The following is a 20,256-nucleotide window of genomic DNA, read 5'->3' as shown; positions in this document are numbered from 1 at the left end:
GTGGTTTAGACAGTGATTAATAAATCAAGGATGATGATGATGATGATAATGTGAGGCAATCCCACTTTGCTTTGTTTAAAGTTGCATTTTTGCATTGCTATAGACACCAGAGAGGGGGTGGGGATCTCTTCACCCAATGCACATTACCTGATTTGTTTCCCTACACCCTAAGCTATAGCTTGCTTAGCTTATACATAAATCTGGCACTGATTGTGGCTAACATCACATGTACTCAGCTTAAACACCAAGAGTGGGAATGAACCAGAGCCACGGTAAACATTAATGTGTATACAAGCAGTAATGTGTCCAGTAATGTGGACACAACAGTAATGTGTCCATCTAACTCAGTACAGTGGTACCTTGGTACTCGAATGGCTTGGCTCCTGAACAAATCTGCTCCCGAACGTCGCAAACCCAGAAGTAAGTGTTCCAGTTTGTGAACATTTTTCAGAAGCTGAACTTCCAATGCAGCTTCCGCTTGAGTGCAGGAAGCTCCTGCAGCCAACTGGAAACTGTGCATTGGTTTTTGAATGGTTTCAGAAGTCGAAAGGACTCCCGGAATGGATTAAGTTTGAGAACCAAGGTACCATTGTATTATCTACTCTGACAGGAGCTATCCAGGATGTCAGGATACTGCTAGATCCTTTTAAACTGGAGATGCAACACATATGTTCTACTGATCTACAGTAGCTCTCCTAATGGAAGGTTTCATCAATTTCAACCAATTTCAATTAGCTGAGATGTGAAACACATGGGCCCAGTTTAGACATCATCTTCCATTGGTTGGGATAATCTGGAATGTTCCTCTTACGGCTTCCGTGCACCTTATTCCCACACACCCCTCTTGCATGTGAGGTTCCTCTACCATTTCCAACTTGCTCTATCCACTTTGCCATGAGGTTTGCACGGAGCAACTGCGATTAGCATCGACTTCAAGGTTGGTTTGCAAATTGTGCCCTGTAAGCTAAGGTTGGCATGTATGGAGAATATGATTAGAGAAACCCAGAAACAGAGGAAGAAATCAGCATGCAAGACAGGAGGGTGGATTGTGGAAGCCACACCACATTCTTAATCCTCAAAACCAAGGCTCGGAGGATCATCTGAGATAGACCACAGAATGGATGATTAGGACTAAATGCCAAAGGAAGAGCCATGGCTGGTGGGGGGGAAAGGAAATGAGGATGACTTAAAGCATCCTGTCATAGAATAGACAGGGTACTTAAGCTAATTGAAATAGGACATGGGGAACACATCCTTTGCTAGACAGAGATAGAAGAGCTGGTTTGTGATCTGTGTGACAGTTGAGGACACAAGTAGATGTAGAAAGTATCATCTCTCCTAGAAAACAGGGCTTGGGTATGATCTGTACAATTAATGTATTCTGAGGTTGTTGTGCTCTCTTATACAGTGAGAGGAGATGATAGATTGTTCTGTGCTTTGTTAGATTATACTATCATTTTTCAGAGAAATGACTTGCATACCAAGAATGTACGATAGCACAGATACTGTCGCCTGCTTATTATCATCTCAGAGATAACTCGGGAAAATTTGTGTGTAAAATATGTAATATATGTTTGCAACTTGATTAAAAACAGGCAAGGGAAACAAGGCTGCAGTCCTGTGCTCACATACTGGGGACTAAGACCCATTAGACCAAGTGGGTCTTCACTTGTGAGTTGGCAGGCATAGAGCTAGGAACACAGAAAAGTGCTTTATGCTGACCAGACCAACTCTGTCTACACTGCCTGGCCGTGGCTCTTCAGGATCCAATCAGGATTTCTTCTCAGCCCTAGCTGGAGATGTCGAAATGGAATCTTCAAAATGGAAAGCTGTTGCTCTACCATTGAGCAATGTCCCTTCTGCCCCAACAGATTGTGCTTTCAGTTTCTTTTTCACAGGTTTATGTAGCAGGATCTTTTAAAGTGCTGAAACTGAAAGAGGTGGAAAAGTAGGCAAATGTATACACTGCAGTGCCTTAGAAGATGCTAAAAGATAAATTGTTTATCCTGATTCTATACATATTTACTTTGCATATTGCTTCACATAGTCCAGTGGGGCATACTTCTACGTAAATATGCATAGGGCTACAACATCCTCATGGGGCTACAATATCCATGGTTCTTACTAATGTTACTAACCACAAGTGTCTGCTAATGGAAAGCCAGAGAGACTAAACTTCCCCAGATGGTTGTGACTACAGAATTACAAATATATGACTCTCAAGAGACCACCAGCGTATGCTAAAAACTCTGGGAATAAGCATTTGACACTGCTCTTTTAATGCATCCTAATCACCCTCAAATGCTATTTTTTTCAGTTGTACAAGATGCTACACAATAATTCACAAGAAAGAACAAAAAAAAAGTTTGTGTTCAAATTGGCTAATTTTAATTATTAACAGGAATGACCATGGTGAGTGAATTATAGCAATGTCATTGAAGGGAATAAATATGTTTTTGGAGCCAGCAGCCTCACACCTATATCCTGTTTTTTTATAGGTTGAACATCCAAGATCAGAGGGTGTGCTGTAATGGAGAGAGAGAGAGAGAGAGAGAGAGAAAGAAAGAGAAAGAGAGAGTTTGTGCGTTGTGTGTTGTGTGTGAGAGGGGGAGGGAGGGAGAGAATCAAACATACAGACTGACTATATAAAGTTATCTGGAGTAGTGGAGCTGCAAATTGTGTGTCTTATAATTTTTCTGGCAGCTCATAAATGCTGTCTTAAAGAATCAAAATATACAGTCAAAACAATTTGAAATGGCTTAATTCCTCGTCTGCTGTAAAGTTTGCTAGCTTTTTTCATTTCTGGGGATAAAAATACATACACTAGCCAAGACTCAGACAGGCATGATGGTGTTTACTGATACATTTCCGCCATGGTAATGCTTCTACTTGTAATTGGTACCCATTAAATAATATATACTTATGATGCTCACTAGGCTGCTATCCAAGCAGTCTTATATTATTTATGTTTAAAAGTGGAAATCAGCAGCCACTAGAAGTACAGGCTCATTTCAGTTGATTGTGTCATATCAGATTTGATTCCAGCTGTATCACACACATTATTGTAATGCTGCTGCTGTTACTATTGGGGCTGCCAGGAGTTGCTCTTTTCTGGCAGCTGCTAAGGGCTATGCCATGGTAGGGGACCCCCTACTAATAGCTGCAGCCTCCTGACTCTGATTCCCCTCCTCTTTGCTGTTGCTGCTGTGGCATGTTCACCCGCCGTCACCTGTAAGCAAGTAGTAAGAGTAAGTAGTGACTGGGTTGTAACAGAAGCTTCTAACTCAGGGTTCACCAACATGGTGCCTTTGGGCATGAGTGTACCTGCCAGTAGCTCCTATGACAAAAGGTTTCCATAAATATCTCCTCAAAAATCCACTACGCATGAGAAACTGCTCTTCCTAATCACGTCCTGTTTCCACTGGCTTGGCCTCTCCTACACACCTCCATGGCAGCCATTTTTGTGCTATGCCACATCCCTATGGCAGCCATTTTGTGACTGACACTCACAACACTTTCCCAGAAGTGTTCACTGGCTCAAAAAAAAAAAAAAAAAAAAAAGGCAATCCCTGCTCTAATTTTTCCAACCCTTTAAATCTATAATGCTTCAGGGCACTGCTGTTTTTCTAGAAAAAGAGGTGCTTAAACTCACCATGAATGCTTCCCTCATTCTCTTAGAATGGCAATGGCGCCCACCTGAGAGGGGCTGGAACTGAGTTCCAGAGAGTTCCGGTTGAAGAAAAGCCCTCCTTCAGGGTATGCCAAGTTTGGGCTGGGGATACTTGAGGAATTTCATTTTTGCAGATTATGATAAAAACTGACCTTTTTCACACAGTGCCTGCAGACATGCAGGGGGGAACTTAGTTATCCACTTCCCAATTAAAGGTAAAGGTAAAGGTACCCCTGCCCGTACGGGCCAGTCTTGACAGACTCTGGGGTTGTGCGCCCATCTCACTTAAGAGGCCAGGGGCCAGCGCTGTCCGGAGACACTTCCGGGTCACGTGGCCAGCGTGACATCGCTGCTCTGGCGAGCCAGAGCCGCACACGGAAACGCCGTTTACCTTCCCGCTGATAAGCGGTCCCTATTTATCTACTTGCACCCGGAGGTGCTTTCGAACTTATACTGAAGCAATTCTCAGCTTCTAAAACATGAGTAGGCAACCTAAGACCCAGGGACCAGATGCGGCCCAATCACCTTCTCAAGCTGGCCCGTGGACGGTCTGGGAATCAGCATGTTTTTACATGAGTAGAATGTGTCCTTTTATTTAAAATGCATCTCTAGATTTGTGGGGACTGTCTGGTGTTTTTACATGAGTAGAATGTGTGCTTTTATTTAAAATGCATCTCTGGGTTATTTGTGGGGCATAGGAATTCATTCATTATTTCCCCCCCCCCTTCAAAATATAGTCTGGCCCCCCACAAGGTCTGAGGGAGAATGGACCGGCCCCCTGCTGAAAAAGTTAGCTGACCCCTGTTCTAAAATTATCTTATTATTAATTGCTGTGATGATGATGGTGATCTCACCCATCCCCCTAAGGTCCTAGGGTGGAGTGCAGCAATTCAAACACAATGTTAAAAACAGATTAAAGCAACTTACAGTACAATCACAGAAATAAGGTGGCTCCTAAAATATACAACTTGGGTGTAAAATGTCAGGGTAAAAAGATGGTATCTTTTTTTGAGCTACAGAGAGCAGTGGAACAACAAATATGCTTCCTTTTCTGACCTTAACCCGGGGGAGTCTGTAGCAAAGGAGGGGGTCCTTCAGGAAGCTGAGTATGCATTTCAAATGTGTGTGCTTATACCAAGGAAAATAAGTTAGAAATGTATATTTTTTTAAGAAAGGGACAGAATGGGCATAAGAAGGAGCACACACCAACAGAGAACAGACTGGTTCCCCCATCCATACCTTGGGCATCTAAAAATCACCTGAGAATAACAGCTCTAGATATGTGTCAGAGTTTGCACCGTGGGCTTACCAGATGTGCATGCCAGGTACTACTGATTTACCTCAACACTGGGAGGACTTCATAAAAGGGAAGTGTACAAAAAGAAACAGTAATAAAAGTGGACATTCCGAGCAACAGGAGAAGGAAGATCTGTCAAGTCAATTTCCTCAGGATTATTTCCTCTACTCTAAGCATTCTTATGAAAAGCTGTAACAAGCTGGCTTTAGGAAAAAAGAAAAATGGTATATGTCACATGAAAGCAATTAAAGAAATGCTTTTTTTAAAAAAAAATGCATGAAAGTTGCATACCAGACACTTCATATTGTGTAGCTATGTAGTCTAGCAACAAACCATTCTCTCAGTTCTATAACACAACTTTTACACCCAGATTGCTAAACCAAGCAATCTGGCAATCAAGAGATGGTGTTTGTTGTTTTCTCTCTGAAAAGGATTGGAAGAGTAGCCATCTGGAAAAAAAGGAGAGCCTCATTTGCATTATTATTATTTTTAAAAAACCTACTGAAACCAGGGATGTCCTTTCCATTTAAATCATGACTGTGTTAATTAAGACAGATGAAAGGGTTGACCAAGCAATTATTAATGAAAAGTATATGAACCAAGGAAAGAGAAATGATGTATTTCTCTAAGGTGGTTCAGAAGAATATCCCTCAAAGCTGAATATCAGGGTGCCCAGTCACTGTTTTCCCACTTTATGCTACTTAACTTTCCATGATTCAATAGGTGCAGCTCACTACCTCCATTATGCCAATTTTCACTTACCTTTCACAGGACAAAGAGTGGGAAAATTTATATTGGAGCCCCTAGTCCAGAAATGGTATCATTTTATACCCCAGTGCATAATGGGACATTCATTTGGCTTTTGCAGTTGAATGCATTCATGTTGTATATATGAATCTTTTTGCCATCCTATTCTATTGACTGCATATTGTATATTTATATTTCTGTAACCCACCTGGGGACCTCACGGTAAAGGGGGGATCCAAAATCTTAATAATGATGATGATGACTATGTTTTCAGAACAATTACAGCCACAGACTATGACTTTTGGAGTTTGAGAGCAGGGGCAGATTTAGGTTTGATGAGCCCTAAACTACTGAAGGTAATGGGGCCCTCTTGGGGTCATTGGAAGAGTAGCCATCTGGAAAAAAAGAGAGCCTCATTTGCTCATATGTCAAGCTGTCCTTTGTCAACAACAAATTGTCACTGCTTTTTGTGTTGAATATATGCTATATGGTAATTTATGGACCTAATAGGTATCTAAAGCCATTGTATTTGTTTTTTATCTTATATTTTGGAAATGTACATCCAATTTTTTTCCTTGAGACCCCCCCAAGAGAGTGGGGCCCTAAGCTATAGCTTGTTTAAAGGTACCCCTGCCCGTACGGGCCAGTTGTGTCCGACTCTAGGGTTGTGCACCCATCTTACTTAAGAGGCCGGGGGCTAGCGCTGTCCGGAAGCTTGTTTAGCTTATACGTAAATCCGGCACTGTTTGAGAGCATTGCCTCACTTATTTATGATCTCAGAACAACCTCTCTGAGGTTCTGCATTTGGACTTTCCTAGATCTGAGCACATCACATTTTATTTTACTTTTTTGTCCCCTGCCTTTTGGGAACCAGAAATATGGTTACACTTTCCTCCCCAGAAATATAACGCAGAACGTAAGAGTTTAACCTTCTTCCCCCCTTTCTTCCCTGTTGGTTCTGATTCTAAATGTTCTCTTAACCTCTAGTCCTTCTTTGCAGCACAAACTCTTATTTTTTTTCAGTTTCAGCAGAAAAAGAAGCTCCAGAGAGTCAAGCTTAACTCGCACTCCAGTATACATTTTCTCCTCTCTTAAAGGAAGTTGTACACATGAACCCTTAAATGTGTGATCTTACAATAATGTTCCAGTCTTCCACTTCGCCCTACCATGGTGTGTATTCACTAGTATGTTATATCTCCTTGTGGCCATCCAGTCAATAATTATTGTACCACATAAGGGATTGGTGATGTTTATGCATACCTACAATGTGTTCTAAAGTTACGTATGTACAGCGACTATGTGTTTACCTCTTCATTTTATCATAGAGTCGGGTTGCCATACGTCCAAATTTCCCCGGACATAGCTGAAATACTGCAGTCAGAAGCAGTGTCCAGGCGGAAATTGCTGAAATGTCTGGGAAAATCCAGGCGTATGGCAACTGATGTCAGAAGTCTAGATTTTGGCGAATCTCCTTAAAAATAGCTTAAAAAACTTCATTTCTTTGGGCAAAACTAAAAAAAAAAAACCAAAACACCCTGAACAACTGTCTGGAATTTCACTTTTTGAAATACGGCAAGATAGAGCAACTCATACCTGGGAGCCAGATTTGGCCTAAGCCCTTAACCACATGAACACAAAATGGTAAATACGTGTTTTCTGTCATCTATAGCCAATTGCTGCTCCTTGATGTGGCATTTCTCTTTCCTTGGTTCATATACTGTTGCATACATTACTGCATAAACACGTAGTTGTCGGGCTCACATGCAACATTTTGTTTGTGTGGAAAGGAAAAATAGAATGTAAAGCAACTGTTAAGTCCCACAGTGAAATAATGAATATTGTGAGATGTGTTGTCGTTACTGTCACAGTAGCAGAACATTGGAATATCTAACCGGATATCTAACCATTCACTGAAAATTTATAATCCCTGCAAAATTCTGTACATTATTTTGAATGGTTACTCAGCAATAATTTTTGCTCGTTATCAGACTTGGTGCACAGCTTTGAATATTCATGCTGCCTTTTCCTTTCCCTCCCCCCTTTATATAATTATTCATGAGTGAAATGCATTCAGTTTACTTGCCTAGATTTACATATCTATTACCGCTGCATTTTTATTTGCCGAAATGAATGCCAGTGGGTTTATTTATTATATTTGAAAAGACACAAAAGTATAGCTAGCCAGAGATACGTGCTCAAAGAATTACAGTATATTTTGGCCTCTAACTGGAGTTTTCTCTTGTAGATATTTGATCCAGCTTGACAATCTTAGCTCTTTTGCATTTCAATTTGATAGGAGCATGTTCATTTCTGAGTGGGTGTTTTCCTACCTGTTTCAGTGGTGACTGATGGTCAAAACAGTAGAGCCAAATGATGCTGAGGAATTTGGTAATGAAGCTTATAAAGCTTATTGAATAAAATATAGAAGCTCGTTTCAAATGTCATATAACGTTGTAATGTATTTCAGCTTAAACTGCATGAAAAGAAGCCTTATAAAGGTCCATTACTTTCTTATTTTGAAGGGCATATGAAATTTTCCTCCCACAAAGCCAGACAGAATGCAGTTTCCTAGTACTCTGGGCTAGATGCAAGCAAGAACAAAATTGTCAGTATTGATTATTAAAGTCAATTAGAAATATTGTGATTTCCCTGCAGCTTTCGAAAAAGATTTTTAGATTCCAGCCTCAGAAGGCAGCTTCTGGCTAACCAGTTCTTCATCATAATCTGCCCACTCACAGAGATCTCCCTGGCCTGAAATGTTGCCACTCAGATATCAAAGTGCACACATTCCATCATTCTAATAGTTAAATGATGGCAACACTCTGTAATTGAAACAGCAGGAAAGGTCACCTTGGCAGTCCTGTGGCTGGTTTTTAAAAAGTAGCTTAAGGCACCATGGCTTTTTATTGTGAATGAGTTGACAAGTGTCAGAGCTGCCTCTAGGTCCCAGCTCACAGAGGACCAATGCTAGGCTGTAGTAATGTACAAAAGTCTTTATTGAAGTTCAGTTTCCATTTCAAAGCCACAGCGTGCAGCCCTACGTCTTAAACCCTAGATCGGCGAAGTCCCGTCTGAGTCTCCTCCCCTATGACACCAGTTTAAGATCCTAGCCCTGCTCCACCTTTTACGCTGCTCTCTCCTCCTCTGGGTCCTCCTGCCCACTGGGGCATTGCCCTTTCTGGACTCTTCCGACGCTGAGTCGCTTAGCTCCTCCCCCTCCCTCCGGCGGGCTTTAGGACCCGGTTCCCAATCCTCATTCTCTGCTGTCCCGCGCTCCTGTACATTTGAACTTGCCTCTCGCGCCAGCCCAGTGACCTTTCTCCTAACCGTTACACTACTTCGGTCACTGCTTCCCTCTTCCGGGACACTGGCCGGATCTGACCTCTCCTCCGTTGTCCGACTTTCTGATGGAGGCGTGGTCAGCCCTGCCTTATCTTCTCTCCCTGGTGGGGAATGCACTGGCCCCGATCCTTGGGACTCTTCCCCCCCACTCTGCTCTGGTGGGGAAGCTGGTCCTGATTTCCAGCTACTGCTCTGGGAGTCCCTGCTGCCCCCTTGCTCCTGGGGCATTCCCCTTGGGAACCCCCTACCCCTGGCCACTGGCGCCCCCTTCTGTGAATCTTCCGATTCGCTGGAGAGGCTCATGGAATCCCTCGGTCCACTGTCCTCTTCTCCTACGCTCCCCTCGGATTCTTCCCCTTCGCTCTCCATCTCCTCTCTTCCCTGTGCCTCTGCTCCTGAGCCCCTGACAACAAGAGTTTATTTCTGTGCACAGACAAAGTACATTTAAATATTTTTAAAGTTGTGACACAAAGCCTCCACAGCCTGTCTGGAGTTTCTGCAGAGAATTAAAGTGCCCTTAAAGAGATTTCAGACCAACCCAGACAGCCTGCGTCATATGGAGAGTAAAGATGGGGGGTGAGGACACGCTCAAATATTTTCGCTGGAGACACTTGGAAAGAAACTGCAAAGAGCTGAATCCCAAAGAGAACCAAAGTGGGACATGTACGTTTTTCACAAGATATGTTTTCTTCTGCTTCTGTGAAAAGTTTGAATCAGTTCCCATTGTCTTCCAGTCTCTATCTGCTGCCTAGGAAACTCCTTCAACCTCAGTCATCATCTTTTTAATTTGCTGTGGGGTCAAATGCAGGGGTAGGGCAGGTATTGCTAATAGTGCCTGTCCCAAATTTGGCTAGTCCCAAATCTGTCTCTTTTCTATTGTCAAATCTGGTGGGTATTTAGTTTTTTTTAAAAAAAATAAAAATCTGGTAGGCGTGAATAGTGATGCTCAAAAGAAGCACAATGCAAACAAGGTAGTTGCCTGGGGCTCTCTTGCAGCACTGTAACTGAAAGCATATGGGTAGAACATGCAATAGCTACATGGGACTCAGAGCAGATCCTAGTTAGGCAATTAGAGTACACGTCAGAGTGACAGCGTCTGCCTAGGGGCAGGGCGCTCTCATAGTGGGTCTGAACTTCTGAAGGAATACTGAGAAACTGCTAGATCCAGTCATCTTTCTGGGATATGAAAGATTTGACAATCGCTCAGTAAGTTATTGGATACCAGATTTATCCGCATGGCAGCTATCCCAATGCCCTCAGCACCTTGCTTGAGGTCTGCAGGTCTGGGTCTCATTAGTGCCTAGAATGGAGACTACCTGGAAACCACAGACACACACCGTTTTGGGTTCCACGTTGGAAGAAAGAGTTGAATGTGTTCAAATCTTGCATGTAAAAGTAAATTACTGTACTGAAGATGCTATATACTTATGACAGTTTGGGGGAACGAGAACAGAAAACAACCAATAAGAAGAGAAGAAGAGTTTGGATTTGATATCCCGCTTTATCACTACCCGAAGGAGTCTCAAAGCGGCTAACAATCTCCTTTCCCTTCCTCCCCCACAACAAACACTCCTTGAGGTGAGTGAGGCTGAGAGACTTCAGAGAAGTGTGACTAGCCCAAGGTCACCCAGCAGCTGCATGTGGAGGAGCGGGGAAGCGAACCCGGTTCACCAGATTATGAGTCTACCGCTCTTAACCACTATACCACACTGGAGACTCTAACGTATCAATTGGTACATATATAATTGTGATAATAGTGCAGGAGCTAAAAATGAAAATTGAAAAGTAAACCATATACAGTATAAATACCTGAAATAAATAAATAATAAAAGAAACCCATTCTAAACCAGTGAAGAGCCTACAGACATTCTATACATTCCAGAAACAGCACCCTTATAATGTGCAATCATAGTTTGTAACATAGCTCACCTTGAACGCCCCATGAATAGCAAGTGAATATGCAGAACAGAGGTAAAGGAATATGCAGAACATAAAGGAATATGCAGAACAGAGGTAACGCTTACATTACACAAAAGACAAAGCGATGCCTCAACCTGGGAAAATACTATTTTGGGAGTATGCCTTGTTTTATTCACACTTGGTATGAACACAAAGGTATTTTGTAACGTAACAGCAAATATTCATTCTTCAACGTTTTCCATCATCTTGCATTTCCATATGCTCTCCCACTAGGAGTCTAATGAGCTCTTCATGTGAAATATATCAAGGGACTATGTCTGAGAAACAACAACAGTTAATTATGGTACATAAAAATGTATGAATTCACTTTCCCCATAAAACGGTGGCATAGCTTTGGAGGGAGGGGGTGGGAATCCTCCGACTACAGTGGTACCTCGGGTTACAGACGCTTCAGGTTACAGACTCCGCTAACCCAGAAATAGTACCTCAGGTTAAGAACTTTGCTTCAGGATGAGAACATAAATCACGCGGTGGCAGCGGGAGGCCCCATTAGCTAAAGCGGTACTTCAGGTTAAGAACAGTTTCAGGTTAAGAACGGACCTCCAGAATGAATTAAGTTCTTAACCCGAGGTACCACTGTATATGGTCTATAGATGTTTTGAGCACAATATTAAATCTTCCAAAACAATGCAGTATAGTGTGGCATATCGTTTGTTAGTTACCGTAGTTAAACTGTGGAAGTCGCTCCCACAGGAGGCAGTGACGACCACCAATCTTTAAAAGAGGATTGGACAAGGGCATGGAGAAAGCTATGGAAGGTGACCAGCCATGATGGCTATGCTCTGCCCTCCGCAGTTGAATGTAGCGACACTTCTGAATGCCAGAAGAGAGTGCTCTTGTGTTTGAATGCTGCTTTGTGGGTTACCCACACAGGCCTCTGGTGGACCACAGGGGGAAGATGATACTGGACTAGATGGGCATGACTGATCTGAGATCATAACAATATTGATTGATTGACTAGATGGGCCATTGTCCTGATCCAATGGGCTCTTCTTATGTTCTTCTTCTTCTTATTTCCTTATGTACTAACTACAGAAGTCTCAGGAGCATCACTTCAGATGTCACTCAGATCCAGGATAACTAGGGCTGCACACATCTTATTGGCTTAAATACAGCTAGGTCGTTCTTTTTCTCAATTTGGTTGAAGCTGGCTTGGAGGCAAAAGCATCAAAACGCAGCATTTCATAAGAAATGACAGGATAGATGCGGATTGTGGTTATGTTATGTGTGTAGCCGTTCCTGAACTAGCAGCAGCTGCACACTGGATGCAGAGTGAACAGGAGTGTGGACCAAGCCTATATCCCCTCCTTTCAAGAAGTGAAATTGGATCCCAAGAAAGAGAAGATTCCTCATTGTAGATAAATCAGGATTTGTGTTTGTGTTTGTGTTTGTGTTTGTGTGTGTGTGTGTGTGTGTGTGAGAGAGAGAGAGAGAGAGAGAGAGAGAGAGAGAGTTTGGGGGCAAAATTTGTCTTCCACTCCAAGTGGGTGTTGGCTGTGCCTGTCATAACAAATAGTTATTTGTGTATGGTACTTGTATTCCTTCTTCATCCAAAGGATAGCATGGCACCCATGTCATCATTTTGAAATGTGTGGTTATTGGGTTGTTGTTGTTTTTATTTTATGTATTTTGTGGTTTTATATTTTGATTTTATTCTGTGAACCGCCCTGAGACCTCTGGGTATAGGGCAATATATAAAATCAATTAATAATAATAATAATAATAATAATAATAATAATAATACACAGTTCCATCTCCTTCATATTTTCTTTGTAACATTGTGGGGTATGTAAGGCAGGAACATAGTGACATGCCCCAAGGCCATGTAGTCTACTGCTTCATAGCTGAGCAAAGACTTGAATCTGGGTTAAACTCTGCTAATGTAAGTATAACATTAACTCTCACCATCCCTTGTTTCTCTAAGAGAAACAGAGAGACGAGATGAGTACTGGTATATTTTTATTGGCAGTTAATAGGTTTCTTTCAAATTAGCAATGTCTTCATTAGAAGAGACTGATGTGGCAGAAAGTCTAGTTTTTTTTATTTACAGCATAAGGTATTTATTTATGATGGTGGCACAAACAGAGTTCACAGTTGAAATTTTTACTAAGTCTTTACATTGACAGACTGTGCAGTGGGAGCAGACAGGTTTGTACGATCAAGTATTTAAATGTTTAAAATATATCATCTGGGAGCATTTTCCAGTGGCACAGAAGAGTAAACATGAAAGATCTCTAGGATGGGAATTAAACAGCAAAGGCTGACAAGCAGTGATTAGGTAATGCTCTTTGTGCCACTTAACAGCATAGAAATTATGAGAAACTATTTAATTCCATCAGATTGTTCAGCTGTGTCATCTTCTCAGTGCACAGCTCAGTCGATTTAACTATCAGCAAGAAAACAAACAGCAACGACAAAAAGATTAGGATGACATTTGCACTGAAAAATCAAAAGCATGTCCTATTTGCCACTATCTTGGCTTGCAGTGGATGTGCTGTGATTCTAGACATGAAAGATAGAAGAGTCAATCAACAGGGAGAGATAACGACAATAATATCAAATTATTTGGAAGTCAAGGCAGGGCCAGCAGACCATCTGATGTAAACAACTTGCCACAATGCAGATGTATTCCTTCCACCTATGGGATCCAGAACTCAGGTTTAATAATCAATGAGTAGGCACACTGGAGAAAGGCTTTCTGCTGACCACATCGCTCCAGGTGACTTTATGGAAGTGCACCAAGCAAAATGTTGTTACCATGATACTCTTGGTGAAGCCTGCACTTTGGGTCACAACTGTGTTGGCATAACCAAAGAGCTGCCAGTGCAGTAACTGCCTTTTTGACTTTTACGTTATGTACTGGGCAGGCGTGACAGGAATCAATGGAGAGCAGAGGTGTAACAACCATGGTACTAAATAACTGGCTGCAAAAGACCTTGCGTCTTTGACTTGTAGATGCATTGGGATCATTCAGGTGTAAATCAAATGGATGAGCAGAACAATAGATACTCATCTTAGGTCACAGCAGGAAACCAGAAGCAGAACTACTGTAAAGGTGGGCATCCTATTCAAATAGCTGAAACCTTGGGATAGCCACTGCCAGTTTAGTGCAGACCAACTAGATCAGTGATGACCAAACTTGGCCCTCCAGCTGTTTTGGGACTACAATTCCCATCATCCCTGACCACTGGTCCTGTTAGCTAGGGATGATGAGTACCAAGCTGAGATGAGTACCAAGTTAGCTAAGATGAGTTAGCCATGTTAGCTAAAATGAGTACCAAGTTTGGCCATCACTGAACTAGATGAACTCAGTAGACCTTAAACTATTGCTAAATAATGAAACCTGGACCTTGTTGTTGTTGTTTAGTTGTTTAGTCGTGTCCGACTGTTCGTGACCCCATAGACCACAGAACGCCAGGCACTCCTGTCTTCCACTGCCTCCCGCAGTTTGGTCAAACTCATGTTGATAGCTTCGAGAACACTGTCCAACCATCTCATCCTCTGTCCTCCCCTTCTCCTTGTGCCCTCAATCTTTCCCAACACTTACACAAAAAACAAAGGTTTTATTTTCTTCCCTAAGGGCTAAGATAAATGTTCTCAGCTGCATGTACACAGCAATTCCTTTTGGAGTGGCGGGCAAAAGAAAACACAAGGCGTCAGGCGTCAGAGGATCCAACCCCCACGGTAGGTTGCCAGCAACAGATAAGACAAGGAAAGTTCTTACCAATGTCTTTTATTCAATATTCACAGAGAGAGGCTTAGAAATGCAGCCTCTTCGAGTAGTGACGTTGCCCCGAGTGAATCTCCACCCCCTCCCTCTCTCCTCTTCATGCGTCATCACTACGGGTGCTGAGAAGTGCCTTTGCCTCTGGGCTCTCTGCTCTCCTACTTTCAATGCCCACCGGATTCTGGGAGAGGGGAGGTTTGGAATGCTTCCTAAAGACACTGTGTCTGTCAGCTGTCGCCCCTCTGGCGCTTCTTTTCCCTCCTCTCCCATTATTTCCCAGCTTTCCCCCTCATCTTCCTCTGAGCTGTGACCTCCCTCAAACCCCTGATGTAATTCTGAACTGTCTCCTCCTTCTCTGGAAGGGTCAGGCTGGGGAGGCGGTCTCCACCCTTTCTCCTCTGCCCAGTCCCTGACACCAGGAGAGTACAGGCTAATTCATCACCATTTTTTATTTAGAATATTACTTGTACATGTTGCCTTTTATTTCTGGTTCTAAGAATGCTAGATACATATTCTTTAAAAAAAAAAGTTGGGAATCTGAGATTTATTGTTCATGTCTTCCCCCTTGCTTCTCCCTCTACTGATGGATGCCATTGCTTCACAGAGTGAAGGAACCCGGAGCCAATCTTAGAAAGAATTCAGCAGCTGCACAGGCTCTATTTTTAGCTTGTTGAACAGGTATCAGTTAATTTTATTTGGACAGAACAACTCTCTCTTCACCCAATTCAACCCCAAGGACTATTCCCCCCGCCCCCCTTCTTGCCACTGAAACTGTGTTAACTGAAGGGGAGCCTCTGATGCCAAAGGAACATTCATGCCCCACTAATGTTAATAGCATTATAGTTACCCTCCGCCACCAAAGTTACTACCTCTGTTTGCTGAAATGATAACCAGAAAGAAAAACAAGGTGACGTGCGCAGCAAGGCATAAAAGGAAGACGGCAAAGAAGGGAACAGGAATTCCTAGACTGGAGTCTGTATCTTGAAATGTCCCTTATCTATTTTTAAAGAGGCTTTTAAATATATATAAAAGAGCTTGCAACTGCATATGCATTCTGAGATGTTCGTTTTATAGCACAAATTTATTCACCGGTTATCAGTGATCACAACATTAACCCACTGCAGAAACTCAGTTCAGTATATTCGAAAATCCATTTATTTTTCACCTATTGATATGCATGTCTTACACTTGTATATAATACAATATTTTCAGTGTTGGTTTTAAGAATAAACACAAAGGGGGGAAAATGTTGAGAAGCATGTTGTAGATTTTTTGGCTAAATTAAAGCCAAACTCATAACTGCTACAAAATTACACATTTATACTTTTTACTATCCCAAGCAAAGGAATTAATCATATTTTTTGAATTCTGTGTTTCTCCGTTACACATACCTTTAAAAAACGAATCCATACAATATTAATCCTGGTAAAATATCAAGACTGCTAACTGATGCTACAATCAATTTATCCTAATTAAAATTTAATTAACAAGAATACCCCTTCTGCAAAAATTTGGATTACTCTGTAGCAGAATTATATACTATACATTTCAGATTTTCAGCTATCATTCGTTTTCTTTCATCCAGTGCCATAATACAACAGAGGTAATGAAATTGTTGTGGAACAATCTTGTATCACATGACAGGAAAAAGTACCTCAGGGTGTTCATTCATCATAGAACCCAATTTATTTCTAATTAGCCACGCCAAATATTTGTTACAATGGGAAAGAGTTCCCTTTCCCCACAAATATTAGTAACCACTTGAAACAACTTGAGGTTCTGGGCATAACTCTTTCTGTTAGGATTGAGTTTGTGTAGTTTTCATATTACCTCCCAAAACAAATGGAGTAAAAATTTGCCTTTTCTTTGCCTTCTCTAAGACTAACTTGCAACATCAGTATGGAATGCAAAAGAACCATTCGTTCTGTCTTCATATTTCCACATAGCATGGTAAATATATTAAATGGAATATAAAATTATACATTCTGTAATAACTTAGAAAAAAAAGTTTACAGCTGCTTAAGGCATTTAAACATTAAGATTTTTCATGAAACAGTAGATCACCAAGATTAAAAAATAGATACTGAAATAGGAGATAGAAAAGAACTTCTGGTTTAACAAAATAACTACAGAATGAACTCAATGTACCTGGAGTGGCCAAGGAAATCTTCAATGGATTCCAGATTTGAAGAAACCTATTTCGTCCTATCAAGAAACAGACATCTACTTAAGCATCCAGATAGTAATATTTTTTTTCAAGCAACAAAAACCAAAAACCTAAAAAACGTACCGGTATCTGAATGAATACCACTGAACCTCAGAATGGAAAAATTAACATGCACCCGTCTATTTTCATGAAGGGACTAGCTAGCGCCATTTATTCTTTACCATAATCTTTGTAGGACCTAATGATAATAAACCAAAGTGTATGCAAAAAACCACCCATCTTCTTGAAATTATACGGAACTGATTATTTTAATAGCATGTTATTGGAAGGGCTTGAACATTCTGTCTCGATCACCCTTTATTTGTCCGAAAGGAATTGCGGTAGTTGGTTAGTCATAGGGAAACATGTCTGACTAATGATACATTCGTATATGGGTGACGTATTCAGATAAATACTACTTGCCAACAATAATGATTAACGATGGATATATAGTATTTCCATTCCTATAAGAAAAGCAACTTCGACATGTTGAAATATGTAGCCTTGGAGCTTCAGGATTAGAATACAAATTAAACGTGTCTAAAACTGTGCTGTGTCAGAGGACAATTTCTGGAACAGTGGTTTGATTACAGCAGTGCACAGTCCCACCAATAATTTGCATGGAGGACCAGGAAAGTTCCAGAGGAAATGGATCAGTACATTTCAAAGTATACTGCTTTCATCGAGGTGAAACGTCACAAGTCTCAATGCAAGGATCCAAAGGATTGCTATTTCTTCGGCGCCCTCTAAGCATCACTTCTTCGGCCGTATATCCCTTCATGTTTTTGCTATTTTTACAAATGTACACAGTTCACTCCGTTGAAATCTCGTGTGTGTGACTTTCCAGCCATTTTGATCTCAAGTGGCTGCTGATTACAGCGAATGTTCTCTTTGAAATAATTAGTATGCCCCAGCAGTCTCAAGCCTGACCTCGAGGATTGTTAAGTTGGATATTAAAACTTCCTACTTGGCTGTATTTAATGTTATCAGCCTCGAGTGTGATCTGATTTGTCTTTTGCTATCGAGTTACCTGTAAAAACAAAAGAATATAAAGAGAAGAAAATATCAAATTGAGGGATGTTGAACATTAGGTTTATAATGGCACAAATCCGTTTACTAAGCCCCTCTGTGGAGAAGGCATTTCTAAACATGCACATAGCAATTGAACTGCAATTAGGTTTGTGTGTGACAAAATGAACTACTTGCCTGGATCCTATTGTAACCAAGCTTAAGCTGGAATGGAAATGAATGATAAAAACAGGTTACCTCAACTGTTAAAAGGGAAATGTGGCTTTGAGCTAGACCGAGACCTGACTGTTCCGTACCAACAAGGGAAAGTCACAAGATCTCTATTTGAGTACACCCACTTGTGGTGAGATCTGGTATTCCCCAGTCACACACAGTACAGTCGTATCTTGGAAGTTGAATGGAATCTCTTCCGGAAGTCCGTTCGACTTCCAAAACGTTCGGAAACCAAAGCGTGGCTTCGGATTGGCTGCAGGAAGCCACAGAAGCCCCATCAGACGTTTGGGTTCCAAAGAACGTTCGCAAAGCGGAAGACTCACTTCCGGGTTTGCAGCATTCAGGAGCCAAAACTTCTGAGTACCAAGGCGTTTGGGATCCAAGGTACGACTGTATTCCATCCTGTGGGGGAATGGGTTACATAGTGAGGGGGAATGGACCATTCACTTCTGACTGAAGTCAGGATGAGATACAATACAGCAGGCACGTCCAACAGGTAGATTGTGATCTACCGGTAGATCACTGGACTTCTGTGGTAGATCACTAGCTCCCCACAAAGAAGCCCAACAAATTTGGCTCCCCTAAAAAAGGCTAAACATTTTTTCCTGCACCCCCCCCCAAAATGTGGCTTTCCCCCCTCCTTAAAAGAAGCTCAACAACTTTGACCTGAACCCCCACAAAGGGGGTAGATCACTGCCAGTTTTTAACTCTGTGAGTAGATCGCAGTCTCTTGGGAGTTTGTCCCCCCTGCAATACAGTATATGGTGCTTCAGTTCTCTGCCCAGGTGTGGCTATGCAGTTAGTTTCAAAAGAGGTGTTTATGACAGTTAACAGCAGCATCTATATTTTATATTGGCCAGGAGAAATGAAAAGGATCGGTTGTGATAGTGGCTACTTATTCAAAACCACCGGCCCTTAGTTATAGGCCAATAAGGATTCAGATTTCCAAGGGGATGTTTGCTGGGAGAGTTCTCCCAGGGATGAAAATTAGGGCAGGTCCACTGTTTGGGGGGTCAGTCGGTCAGTCAGTTAAGGGACTGGGAAGAGGCAGAAGGTAAGCCTGGGAATCAGAGGAGGCATAAGTCGAGAGAAGCCAGCCAACAGAAGATTACGTCTGGGTAAAGTGGTAGCAGCGGGAAGTTGGTTGCAGGACAACTCCAGGGAAGGCCACTATGGCATCTTTGTGGAAGAGTCCTGGTCTTCAAATATCTGACCAGAAGGAAGAACTTAAGAGAGCAGCTGAGGCAAATCTATCAGGAAGACAGCAGCAGTGCCTCTGAGTGAACTTTGGAGGGGAACAAAAGCTAAATTGACTATTAGCTTTACACAGGGTGAAAACCAGGGCTCTCTCCTTTGAGGCAAAGTCTTACAAAGTAACTGTGACAGATTTAAGCAAATATAAAGCCAAATATTGTTAGATGACTGTCAGGGAACTGCCATCAGAGCCAGAGGGAGAGGGAGGGCTCCAGAGGGATTACGGAGAGCGTCCCAGGAGGGAGAGAAGCAGCCCATCTTTTGGGGAGGGAAATCAGCGTAGCACCAGGGGAGAAGGGGGGCAGATGGGGGAATCGGTGAGGTGGCTCCATGACTCCTCGCCGGAGACCAGCGGGGAGAGCACAGGTCCTCCGCTGCCCACACCTTCCCTGTGCAGAAGGCTTCCGTGCAGGGAGAGTAGGCGGAGACTAGGCGTCAAAGAGCTTCTTTGCTGGAAGAAGTTCAAGAAACGCCCACTGACGCACTCTGCCAGTGACTGAGACAGCCACGGGTGAGTGACTGTTCGGACAGAATAGGGTTCACCCAGGTAACTCAGCCAGGTGTGGCGACAACTTACGCACGAGCAACCCCTAGAACCACTACAATGACCAATGTATATGTGTACATGTACTACTGCATTTCATTCTGTCACATGTAGTAAATAACAAATGTAATAAACTTTAATAACACATTTGTTTGAAACAAGTCTCTATTCATCCGGTGCCTGGATGTGTGATAAAAGATGGCTAAAAAACCAAGTTGGAATTAAATGGTAGTGGTGAAAAAGTAAA

The 20,256-nt window shown here is 42.1% G+C and overlaps 1 protein-coding gene and 1 long non-coding RNA gene across 4 annotated transcripts in view; one reads left to right on the top strand and one right to left on the bottom strand.

The window, feature by feature from the left end:
- Nucleotides 1-12,649: 12,649 nt before the first annotated feature.
- On the top strand, nucleotides 12,650-17,437 carry LOC307226066. Its single transcript, XR_013843310.1, has 2 exons — nucleotides 12,650-14,720; nucleotides 15,368-17,437. It is a non-coding gene; the product is annotated as an uncharacterized lncRNA (long non-coding RNA).
- The window catches only part of TAFA2 (TAFA chemokine like family member 2), a 131,464-nt gene continuing 127,103 nt past the window's right edge, over nucleotides 15,896-20,256 (bottom strand). For all 3 annotated transcript variants that reach the window (XR_013843196.1, XR_013843197.1, XM_079994451.1), the window contains one exon: nucleotides 15,896-17,999. Coding sequence is in view for 1 of the 3 variants with exons in the window: in XM_079994451.1 (XP_079850577.1) it covers nucleotides 17,988-17,999 (12 nt within the window). In the remaining 2 variants the exon portion in view is untranslated. The remainder of the gene's footprint in view (nucleotides 18,000-20,256) is intronic.

This window comes from Podarcis cretensis (assembly GCF_951804945.1).
Source record: "Podarcis cretensis genome assembly, chromosome: 10".
Classification (NCBI taxonomy): domain Eukaryota; kingdom Metazoa; phylum Chordata; class Lepidosauria; order Squamata; family Lacertidae; genus Podarcis; species Podarcis cretensis.
The sequence above is the reverse complement of the archived record's forward strand: the minus strand, read 5'-3'. Positions and strand labels throughout refer to the sequence as shown.